The sequence below is a fragment of the Manis pentadactyla genome, chromosome 5 (assembly GCF_030020395.1).
Source record: "Manis pentadactyla isolate mManPen7 chromosome 5, mManPen7.hap1, whole genome shotgun sequence".
Lineage (NCBI taxonomy): Eukaryota > Metazoa > Chordata > Mammalia > Pholidota > Manidae > Manis > Manis pentadactyla.
In genome coordinates this window covers 95,905,045-95,917,306 of record NC_080023.1, presented here as the reverse complement: position 1 = coordinate 95,917,306, position 12,262 = coordinate 95,905,045, and the positions used below count along the sequence as shown (strand labels likewise).

The following is a 12,262-nucleotide window of genomic DNA, read 5'->3' as shown; positions in this document are numbered from 1 at the left end:
AACATTTCCTGAGTTCTAAAGCAAATTCTCTCCCCAATATGACATTGACAAAGCAAGAGAGTTCATGATCAATAGGATTTTCTCTCAGTTTTTGAGCACAAAGACTTGATAATGACAAGACTTAAATACAATTGATTTGTTTCAAAATATTTTGAAACTTGTCTCCCTCCAAAACTTCATCCTTTTGTCAGTTTTCAGTGGTAGCTATTCATTTCTTGGCATATTGAGATACCACTTGATACAACAGCAGCCATACAAACAAACAGAAGAAGGAAAAAATGCTAATTTCTGCTCAGAATTGCTAAAATGAGCACCCCATCAGTTAGTCATGATTTTGCTGACTGAATGAAAAGTACGACAAAGTAGACTGCTGGTGTAATTTTAAGACTCAAGGTAGCAATTGTGACACAGAAAAGACAATCACATAGACTACATTTTTGGATATTCTATAAAGGAAACACTGTCTTCCAAAGTGAAGATAATGATTTTGTTTCGTAGTGACATAAGACTTCAAATTTATGTTTGGAATAGAGAATTTTTTTCTTTATGTCTTTACCAGTTAAATTTCAGATGAAAAAAAAAATACCTACCATCGGCTCATGACTATTCACATTGGGTGTCTAGCAGCTATTACCACATCCAAAGAGAAAGAATAAAAATTAACCTGAATGTTTAACTCATTAATGCCCTAAAATAAGAGGCATGTAAGTGGAGTCAAGCATTGAGGTGCTACTTCCAATTTTTTAAAAATTTCACATGGGCCAATCTTCTTTCAAAATGTTTTGACGTACCTTTTGCCACTCCATCCTAGTGATTTCATGTAGAGGACACATGCTCATCGGTGACTAAGTGGGAGGTTTATCAGAAACCCTTACCCAAGGAACTGAGCACCAGAAGGTCCCACTTCAATCAGGCGGCTGGCCAGGCCTTCTCCTTCCACCATTGGAGGCATGGTTGCCAGTCTATGGCGCTTGACCAGGCGGCAGGTGACTCGTGTTGGGGCGGTACATTTCCGAGGTGGAATAATGATGCGGAGCCCATTATGTCTGCATCCTCGCATAGCACCCCCTCGGGCATCTACCATAAAACTAACCAGGAAACTAAAAATGAAAACAGATTAGATGTGTTTTCAATTTTGGAGACAGATAAACAAGATCTGTCAAGTTAATTTTTCCTTATACTTTGTTCTCAAAACACTTTTTTTTAATTTACATATATGGTGGCAAAAAAAAATATCCTGACAAGTTATTTTACTTCATACCAATGCCTTTATTTTTGTTTCGTTGTTTTAAGTTTTGTGTTATTTTGATCTGTAACTAAAGGATAATTCTGCCAATTTTTGTTGACAATGGTGATACTAAATATAAACTGTAAATTTTAAATGTCCAACTGACTTAGAAAATGGAACAAAATTACGTGAAGAATATTGCTTGGTCTCCTTCTGTCATAAATGCAAAGACTTCTGCTTCTCTGTGTGTCCTGAAAAATCCACACATTAAAATAATCTAAAGACAGAGTAGAGAAAAGGCCAAATTGCAGTTTTTCTAAGCTAACTTGACTTTTCAAAATCACATCTGTCCAACTCATTTTAACATAATCCTGACTTAAAAAAGAAAAAAGGATTCACAGGCCTTCTCCCAAGACCAAACGCATGGCCATGCATCCTGCTCCACCGTCATCTTACCCAGGATGCAAGTTTTTAGCTGATAACATTCTAAAGGAAGAGGAAAGCAAAACAGTTAAATGTCTTGGAGAGAACCAATTTACTGACTGAAATGCAGTTTTTCACTTCTTAAGTAGGAATTTCTCTGCCACATTATTCTAACTGAAGCGAAGATGGGATGGACAGGAAACAAGATTATAAATCCTGTCTACTCTGTATTTTGAAGAGGGAAACCCTGAGCTCATGTGGATGGAGGGTATCTGTGCATTGTGATTTTTCCCTAAACTACAGTAAACTGAATGTAAAAAATCACAGCTAATAATTTAGAAATGGAAAGATATCTCTATTATTTTTGCTCTTTTCCTGTTAAGCTAATTGTGAATAGGAGAATTATAATCCGAGGTGACTTGGCTTCTTTATTTCAAAGAACTAAGAGGAAGGGTTTCTTTGAAGTTTTTTTCCTTTAGGAAGGTCTAAACAGATCCCGATGCAGTTTAGCTTGAGTTCTTTGTCATACTCATTAACGTCTTGGAGGTACTCATTTTGTCAGGGAGCAAAAATTAAGCCTGGCAACCTGAGTGTTGTGCACATATACACAAAGACATAAACAGTGTGTACACCATTACACAAATTACAAAACTGTCCTTCCCAATTTGCATTGCATTTGCAGTATTTTTATACTAAAACACAAAGAGGAAAGCAATTTATAGGTGTATTATGGATTTACTGATAGCTTAACCAGCCCAGAACTATATCTGAATCACACCTAGATTTTGCATCCATGAGAAGAACATTTAAAACATTTGAAAGGTATTTCATCAAAGCAAGTTAAGGGATAGAAAGACAATACAATTATGTTATTTTTAGACAAGCAAAGAAAAAAAAAGATCTTTGCATCCTCTTCACAGCAGAACATGTCATTAGGCATGCTATTAAACTGGAATCCTGTTGCTAGTAATAAAAATGGACGTGAAGGGACCCTGAGTGCCTGTCATCTGAAGCACGTCATGCACCATGAGGCCACAAGGACAGGAGTCACAGTCCTTTCCCCATGCAGAAGCCAGTCTCAGGCGACCATTCACACCAGCCCTCTGAGTTTCTGGTATGGGGCAAAACCAGGGAGTGTAATCAACAGCTCAGTACCTAAGTATGGTTGTTTCTGGTCTTTATCCAAACACAATGAGAAAATGTTGGCTGCTTTTCTTATTACTAGTCTTTAAGTATGAATTCTTTAAAATTGTTTTTTAAAATGTACTGTTGCTCCAAAGAATGAAAGAACTGGTGATGCTTCTAGAATATAAAGGTTTCTTTTCCATTGTACTGTTTTTATTTGACTATATTTATATTGATTTTTATAAAAATCAGAAAAAAATGATATTTAAGTTTTAGCTGGCCTTGTTCCAAACTTATTTGTGATATTTCTGATGACTTTCTCTATTTTGTCTTTTGATTACCATCATCACTGGTGAACAGAACAGGAACAGGGACTCCACCTAGTAAGGAATTATTATAATTCATCTGCTTAATATTATCAATCCTCAATACTATTTGTACCTTCTGAAGGCCATTTAGGGAGTTTTCTTTTTTTTTTTTTTGTCTTTTGATTTCCATCATCACTGGTGAACAGAACAGGAATAGGGACTCAACCTAGTAAGGAATTATTATAATTCATCTGCTTAATATTATCAATCCTCAATACTATTTGTACCTTCTGAAAGCCATTTAGGGAGTTTCCTCACTCATGTAACATGCTGTTGTATTTCCACTATATTTATTCCAGTGATGGCTTATGGCCTATATAATGTCTCCATCTAGAAAAACATGCAGAGTATCTTCCAGTGGTGCCTTCTCTAAAGAGGGACCTGAAGTAGCTAGGTCCTTGGCTGTAACAATGTTTAAGTCAATGTAACCACCTGTTTGATTACTTTCTCTGAGTCTGTCAGTGGCTTTTCCTTTTGAAAGCCTCTTTTGTCTCATTTACTCCATAACTTCCATTTCCATGCTCCTTCTCATGCAATGTTTGCTATCCTCCTATTAAGTACCTATTAAATATTAAGCAGGAACCTACTAGGAACTGAGAAAACAGAAAGTAAAGACATATGTGCTGATGCCAAGATGCTCACAGTCTAAGCCCCAGATGTCACATGATGGTTTCACTTGGAATCACTTTCCTGGGCAATGAGAAATGAATTATAACCACATATGGGAGCCATATAAGTGCCATAACGGCAGTGACCTTGTTCTCCAGATTTCTTCCTGTGTCACTCCAGTGCCTGGCACAATGCAATGGAACACACAGTAGGTAGCCAATAAATACTTGTTGAACGAGTGAATGAATGGAAGAGTAAAAAGGGCAAATTATGAGAAGTTGTATATATGTATGTCTAATAAAGAAAGAAGGCTATAAAATAGAATGTAATTTAATTCTTTGGTCTCTGGATAACCAATCCAGTCAGAACTCACTCAAATTACTATAGTCAGATATTTCTGCTCATAAACTGGCAAAATAGTTGGGGAAGACTATTCTTAATGCTAAAAAGTCTTCTCCAGGCCTTTTCCTTCTCCAAACTAAGAGACCCAATATATTTACTTTCCTCACTAGAGGATTAGTAAAAAAATGGGAGTGGGGAAAAAAACAAAAATTTGAATATGCCAAAGTAAACAATTTTATTAGGAGGGAAAATTATAGAAATTAAGAAAGGCCAAAGATTGGAAAATTAAAATAAAAGAATTTAAAGACGGAAGCTGCAAGTAGACAGATTCAACAATAAGCATCTCAGTGTCATTAAAGATCAAATAGTAAGTATGGCACCAAAACTCAAGGCAAATTGGAAAAATTAAGGTGCCAAATGCATAATTTAGGGAAAAGAAAAATTTCCAAAGAAAACAAGCCTTAGTGTCTTTATCAAATAACTAAAGGCAATGGCACATACTAACAAAAAGCAACAAGCTCTAGTGAGGCAATCTTCTTTGGTGAGAGAGAGAGATCAAGGCAGCTAGAGTGGGAGTGAGAGGGAAGGGAGAGAGATGAGAAGAAAGCAAAACGGAGATGTCAAGAAGGAAACAAAGGGTTGGAAGGCATGAAAGAACTATATATTACTAGTTAAAATGAATAAACATGTCTATAAATTTAATGAGAAAATACTCTAAACAAATCAGACTCAATGTAATTGTAGAATAAACAGCTAACAAAAAGTTGAATATGAAGAATTGTATTTTCTTCAAATGTGAGGGATAAAGAGCATAATGACTCAAGTTTATTCTAGATACTGATGAAAAATCTTTTAGATAAAAGTCTACATGCTAATCAGTTAAGTCCAGAAGGTTGTAGTGTAAAGTTGGGTAATTTAAGAATTTTCTTTAATAATATCAGAATCTCAAAAAGTTTCCCTATTTGGAGAGGTAGTAGAGTTAGTGACTAGTTGTTCTGCAATGCAGAAAACAATTTCAAAAAGCAAAAAGTAAATGGTAAGAGACCATTTACTTTTGTACAATAGCAAAAAGAAAAGGTTGGAAGGTGTGAATCATGAGATGAATCAGTTCACATACCAGAGACGATTAGATAAATATGATTTTCTCATATTTCCAGGGGATTAAAAATGGGACAAGATAATGCCCCTAAACATTTGCAGCTGAAAAGAATTGATGCAAAACATGTACTTAAATCTGTAGAGAGTGCTGGTACATAGATTGAGGCTCAGCTCTGCTGTTCGTGAGTTATAAGACTGATGTCTCATCTGAAGAATAATTACATCACCACTTAAGGGTATAGTGAGGATTAAATCACATGTGGGTAGAACATACAGAATTCAAGAAATGCTTATTCTTCATCATTTTCCTTTTCCTACATTCATATGATTTTATATATTTTGACTGTCTTAACAATTATAGTATAATACAAAACCCAAAGAATAAATGGAGAAACTAACATTTATTGAATACCTGAAATAAACCCTGAACTTTGCTAAAGCAGTTTAATATGATGATGAAACCTTTATTAGCTTATGAACTTTACTATTTAAGGTGTAAAAATACTATTATCACAGAGCACAGGAGAATGCAAGTACCATGCTTTTCCTGAATCTATCTCTGATCCATCATTAGATCTATTTCTGTCTTGAATTATTGCTGTAATTCAACTGCTGTAACCTCAGGTAAGTCAACTAATGCCTTTATGTTTCAGTTTTCTCATCCTTAAGATGAGGGACTTTGAATAAATAAGCTCACAGGTGACCTTCTGGTGTTAAAATTCCATGTACTGTATACTGTTTATTACACTAGGAAACCTACTAAAATGTTCCATGTCAAATGCTCTGGAAGAATCCCTGTTTGGAAAATAAATTGCTATTACTCCAAGAAATATATGTCATTTGGCTGTATGGTTAATAAAACAGTCAATGGGCAGCCTTGCAGAAAATGTATACATACACTGCACTGAACACTGACTTAAGACTGTACAGACAAAAAATATCACGTAACGTACTTGGCTTTAATTAAGCCTATCTAGCTCTTCAAATGAAATTCAGCAATCATGCAAAGTAGAAATTCTTACTGAAGTTTTCTAAATTGTGAGATACAATGTCATCACAATTTAAAACAAATAAGAGCAAAAGCAATCCATCATTATTATGCAGATGACTTGCCTACAAATAAGCAATTTGATTAGCTAAACAGGTACATGCTTCAGAGGAGGCAGCAGAAAACAATGATTCTGGTCTTTTGAGGACTATATCCTCCACCCCAAAAATTACTAATCCTTAGTTTTACTTTCAATTCATCCAAGACAATGGGGTGGGCATTGGGAGGATACTGGAGCATTCAGAGTTAGTTATTGGGTGAAAATAGGGGAAAAAAGTTATCAGGGTGCTTCAGTGATCCACATATACATAGCAAGAGGGCCTTATATCAAATCTGATTTCTGGGGAAGTACTGTGGGAAACCACATTATGAGCTTCTTCTCCTCTATAATCCCCTTACTTTCTTCCTAATCCTCTGAATTCCATAAACTAAAAAACTGAAGGGAAATGGCTTGAAAAAAGTAGCACAAATTTGTTAACATCACCCAACAATTATTTATCACTATGTTTATGTATAGGAACTTAATATTTACTGTGTGCTTCAGAAAAAGCAAAAGGATAGATGTAAAATTTTCAGAATTGTCTTATCTGTAGACAGTCCATAGTATCAAGATGGAGGCCTGTATAATAAAAATACTATCATCAGCAGTCTGACAAGAACCTTTAAAAATTACTTTATCAAGACAATTATAGAATAGATATTTTTAGAACACTAACTAGAATCATTCTATAGCACCATTTCCAAAATATCAAAAGACTGCATTTAAAGCACTACTAGCAAGAAAATGCACTATTAATAAACTTAAAGCCTTTGGTTCACCTTGAATGTAGTTTAAAAAATCCCTGCCAAATGACATCTGAAATCATAACCCTGAGTACAACTTTAAAATAGCTCAACCAAATTTGCATAATTGTTGGGAATAACAGTTTTCAGTTATTAAGCTCTATATAACACTTCTTCTCACTAAAGCAGCTGAAATGGGGAGACCTGTGATGAAGATAGTCTTTTACAGTAGGTCTAATTAATTTTGGCACATCCCCACCTACTTTATAATAAAATAAAAAATACCCACTTTCTCTTCACTGTTTAGGGAATTCAGCAGTGGCTGTGATTTGGGAAACATAAATCTGTCTCTCTCTCTCTCTGGCTAGGTATCTTCACACTAAAGCATCCTGAGGTAGGGTATGTGCAGAAGATGGTGAAAGGGAGAGAGGAATAGTTGCAACATGTTCAGAGAAGGAATTATGCACAAGTTCACCTGCTGTTGTCACGATCAAGACATGGAGAGGTTCGGCTGCAACAGAATAGATAGTTTAGCACAGAGAAGGAATGGATAAAGTGAAATACAAAGAAGGAAATCAGAAATGACTTTCAACTGAAATATATTATTTATATACCAGTACAGTATTCATTGAAAAAAAAAGATGGAAATATAAATGAAATACAGCTCTGTGCAAATGCTGAGGGAAGAGCAAGGTATGGGGGCTTTGTAGTGACTCCCAGTTGAGGAAACTGGGGATATTAATAAAAGCAATGGATACAGATTGTAGCCTTATTCAACATTGGCTTGTGGGGGCACTTAACAAGTTTAAGTGTCTAGGAAGTTACAAAACATCAGTGGGTATTACAATAAAATGTAAAAGTCTTTGATTTGATGGTCCTAGTTTGTCTCTGAAGCTTTTCACTCATACTTCTAAAATTTTCAAAATAATGGTAATGCTCTTTTGGGTTACTACAGAAGAATTGCAAACATTAAAGGCACAATATAAAGAATAGCTTCAATGACAAACAATAGCATAAACTATAAGGCAGAGTAAGTAACATGAATTACTACTAGTAGGTGACAAAAACTATGCAAACAATGTCTCTGTACTTTCTTCCAGACTTTCATTCCCTGTTCTGAGGATTGCTGTCCTCCTCACTAGTCACGTCGTCTAATCCCACTTTACTGTCCTGCCTTTCACTCCCTTTGAGTCTGCTCTTCCTCAAAACCCTCTACAGTTGTCATATGATTCACTTGTGTTTTCAACACCTGATGATGTATGAAGGATACATATTTGATGGACTAGAAATCTAACCTTACAAAACAGGTGTTTTGCTACTTACAATTTTCTTCATCAAAGAATCTACATTCATGTACCTTACAAACAGACTAAAATGTTTGAAATACATGAACAACTAAATTAACTGCTATAGGTATTTAGGTAAATGTTAATGTTATCAAATGAGAAACAGCCTTGTCATCCTTGAAACTCAAATATCAGCTTCCACTATTTGAGCCAATATCTTCATGTGTTTTCTTGTAATCGACTTTATTTCTTGGAGTAGTTTTCAGTTCACAGCAAAATTGTCTTCATAATGGTTTTATGAAAATAGTCTTTTAAAAGATCACTTCCTTATGGACTTCTAGTTACTTTATCTGGTACAATAACATCATGAATTGACATTCAATTGTTGGCCCTTGGCTTTTGCTAAAAAACTATAAAAGTAAAGATATTTGGAATTGTATTTCAAATAAACCTCAAAACAAGCTATTACTAGGGACTGTGCCTTACCTCTGCTAATTCACTGTATACTTATCAAATAGAGAAGAACTGTAAATTTCAAATTCTTGCCCAAGATTATGTTGGTATGATCATGACTGGGATGTTAGAAATAACTGTTAGATTGTGAATTAGCAATGCAATCCCTTGAAGAACAGCAACAAAAATATTACTGTCAGTCTTCCTTTTGCTAGTTAGTGGCTGTATGCACTGGGCAAAACAGATTTTTTTTTCAGTCACTGATGTCTATTCTTTGTAGTCATGAACATCAGTCTTGGAATCATAGAATAGAGGTAAAAGAAAATCACTGATACTACTTATTGGTAGAAGATGGCTCTTCTATTAATCTAAAATCCCTTTATGGAATCTACTAGAACATTATACACAAAATTAGTGGCATGTGCATAAAAGCACCTACTTTATTATCCCCTTTATCAAAAATCTTTTTTTCTTACATTTTAGGCCAATTATGAAGTAGTTTGAGATTTCATCCAATTGATTAGAGAGAAATTCAGTTCCTTAAAAAAATATACACAAAACTAATACTTGGGAACTTGGTGTATAATGAATAAAATTATAAGAAATCACTGTACATGATATGATATTATGAATGATATTCAGATACATAAATACTGTGGTGGCTTTCAAATACCATGACACTCAGAATAATTGAGTTTTCAGTGGGGATTATCCGTCCTATTAGAATGACCATTTGCATTGTGTTTATTATAATGCTATGGTAGAGACATTATTAGATGGCACATCACCTGGTAAAAATAAGTCAAACATTACCGTTATGAACTATACTCTATTGTGTTGTCATTTAGAGGATTCAGAATATATTTTGTTGAACTGATTTGGAATTTGTGAATGATTTGGAAGATGTGTATGGGCACTGTGTAAATACTAATGGCTATAACCTATTTAGCACTTATTTTTTTCTAGGCAAAATGCTAGCTATTTAAGAAGCATTTCATCCTTAAATCTCCCCTATGGGACTCATAATATAACATTCTTCTTACAGATAGGTAAACAGAAACTCAGATATTTTACATAATTTGCCCAGTGTCCCATACTGAGTGTCAGGGCCAGGATCTGAATTCTGATTGGTCTGGTTCCAAAACATTCTTTAACCATCATGTTCCCTCTCTTCCACAGAATGTTTCCCACCTTCAAATAACAACATATCTGTGTTTTTGTAAAGGCAGGGGCTAGGTCTTCACTATGTCTCTCAATTTATTACTCTTTGGAATTTGAGTGTGTGAAGAATGATACCTGAGCGAATGAAAGAGAGAAAAAACATTTGGGAGAACTAGGCATATATAATTACCTAGGTCTCCTTTATAGTCAAAGCTTTACTAGGCAAATGGTTTCTTTCTAACAATTTATATAAAACACGTATACTTGGGCTATTGGTGCTTGTAGAAAATACCAATGACACAGTCCCCAAAACAGAGATTCAGATGTAACTGGTCTGGGTTGGGGTCTGGGCTCAGTGTTTTTTAAAGCTCCCAGATGATTCTAACGTACAGCCAGAGCTGAGAATTGTTTAGAGTCAGTGATCACATTTAAGTTCATAGAAAAATTGTTTTATTAGAGTCTAATATTTTTAAGATCCTTATTTTAATAGTGATTAATCTTTATCTATTGGATGCACTTGGTTCATCACAAGTAATCAACTATAATTAAGTATACATGTCACTAATTTTACACAATTTGGCATGTACATTGATGTACTCAAACTGAGTACTTTACTGCCTGTCAGTGGTTAACACTACTTTACATTCCTTTTGTAAAGTAAATTATTTATTTTGAAAACTGAAGTATTACCACATTTTGACTTTTTAAAATTCAGATATTAATAAAATTTTAATATCAATAAAAAGTAGTCACATTTGCCTAAAATATTCTTGTCATTATGTAGGCTAGATACGGACTTCAAATACTTTATTATGGTCTCTAGATTCTGATCTATTATCCTTCAACACTCTAGGGCCAAGCCTCTTTTCCTTCTTCCCACCACTCTTGAGAAATTTAGTGGCAGAATGCAACATTGGCTTTTTGAATAATTCATGGCTGTCAGACTTTAATTATCTCATTTTATACTTAAAAATGTGTAAGTAAATTAGAAGAGCTTTAATTTGGTTTTTATTCCCTTGAATAACTCTTGCATCAGTAACTAGCTTTTACTGAGTTAACAAGGAAAAGAATATTATAATTATTTTCAATATCTATATAACAAATTTTATATTCTATGAGCCTTTAGTAGAAGATTAGACTAAGCGATCCAAAATTTTTAACTATTATACATTAGAATGCTTTCCTAAAAGGAGAATATTTTAGAATAATAAAAATAAGAAGGGACTCACTACTCAAAATAATGATGGGGATTATGGATAAGAGTTTGGAATAATAATTTAAACCAAAGCATTGAATTTAGTTACACAAAATATGGGTGGAGCTTTTAAAAAGTGAAAAAATATTTTTAAATGTATATATAATTATGAAATTACTATGAGAGCTGAAACTACTACAATGTAAGGGAAAACCCATTTGGGATGAGTGTTAACAATTTAAAACTCCTTAAGAAATCCATATTTCACACAAATGAATTCTTACACCTAAGAACATCTTTAAGTATTATAAAATTATTAATTCAAAGTCCTGCTTTTTAATGATAGTATAAAAAGGTAGCGTTTCTTAAGTAGTGGCACATATATGATCTGGATGACTTTAGATAATGACTGAGAACCTGACTGGCTGCATTCTAATTTCCCTTTACAGTAGTATATCTCTACTTCTAATAGCATACAGACTCCTCTATAAATTTATGTGACTCAAACTTCTGTAAACATTATTTTAAATGCATTAATATGTAAGGGAAGGCATTTATTAAAGTAGTCCATTAATCTTAGTTAATAGAACTTTCTAGAAAGCAAATGATCCCACCCCTCTTTTTAAGATATGTTAAAAAAAAAATGTGAAGGATAAGGAGGTCACCAGTATATTCTGGTTAGTTAGCAAGCTATTTGATGCAATTCTATTAGCTATTTTAAAACAACAGTCAAGTTTTTCTATGCTGACTTCAACCCTTTTTGCTGGCTTGTTTGTGTAGAGTCCATGTTGCATAAAGCAATACTATTTAAAAGTTTAAACAAAAGTCACTTCCCCTGTAAGCTGGCCATCAGCTAAAACTACTGGACAAAGCTGTTATTTTTCACTCTCATCTCTTTTTACCTCCTGATCTGGATACATAATATTGATTCACTCACCCTGAATGAATAGGGCTGGAAGAAAGAGCCACGTTGTCTAAGTTCTCGGTGCCCCAGCTTAGACGATAAGAATTCCTTTCCGCCTCCTTGGCTAAAGTTGACACCTAAACACAAAGAACACTGGATTGAATAAAAAACACTTTCTTTCAATTAAATTATAATATAATGAACTCTAAAATATGGTATCATAGGAAAGTGGATATCTA

The 12,262-nt window shown here is 34.2% G+C and overlaps 1 protein-coding gene across 24 annotated transcripts in view; it reads right to left on the bottom strand.

Annotated features, from left to right (window-relative positions):
• Window positions 1–12,262, bottom strand: part of ANK2 (ankyrin 2) — a 323,577-nt gene that overhangs the window by 44,187 nt on the left and 267,128 nt on the right. For 18 of the 24 annotated variants that reach the window (XM_036920818.2, XM_036920824.2, XM_057502564.1 and 15 more), the window contains 2 exons: window positions 12,057–12,160; window positions 876–1,100 (listed from right to left, as the gene is read on the bottom strand). In XM_036920818.2, the coding sequence (XP_036776713.2) occupies window positions 876–1,100; window positions 12,057–12,160 (329 nt within the window). Of the gene's footprint in view, window positions 1–875; window positions 1,101–7,499; window positions 7,536–12,056; window positions 12,161–12,262 lie in introns of all 24 variants that reach the window. The other 6 variants (XM_057502550.1, XM_057502563.1, XM_036920816.2 and 3 more) reach the window with 1 other exon arrangement.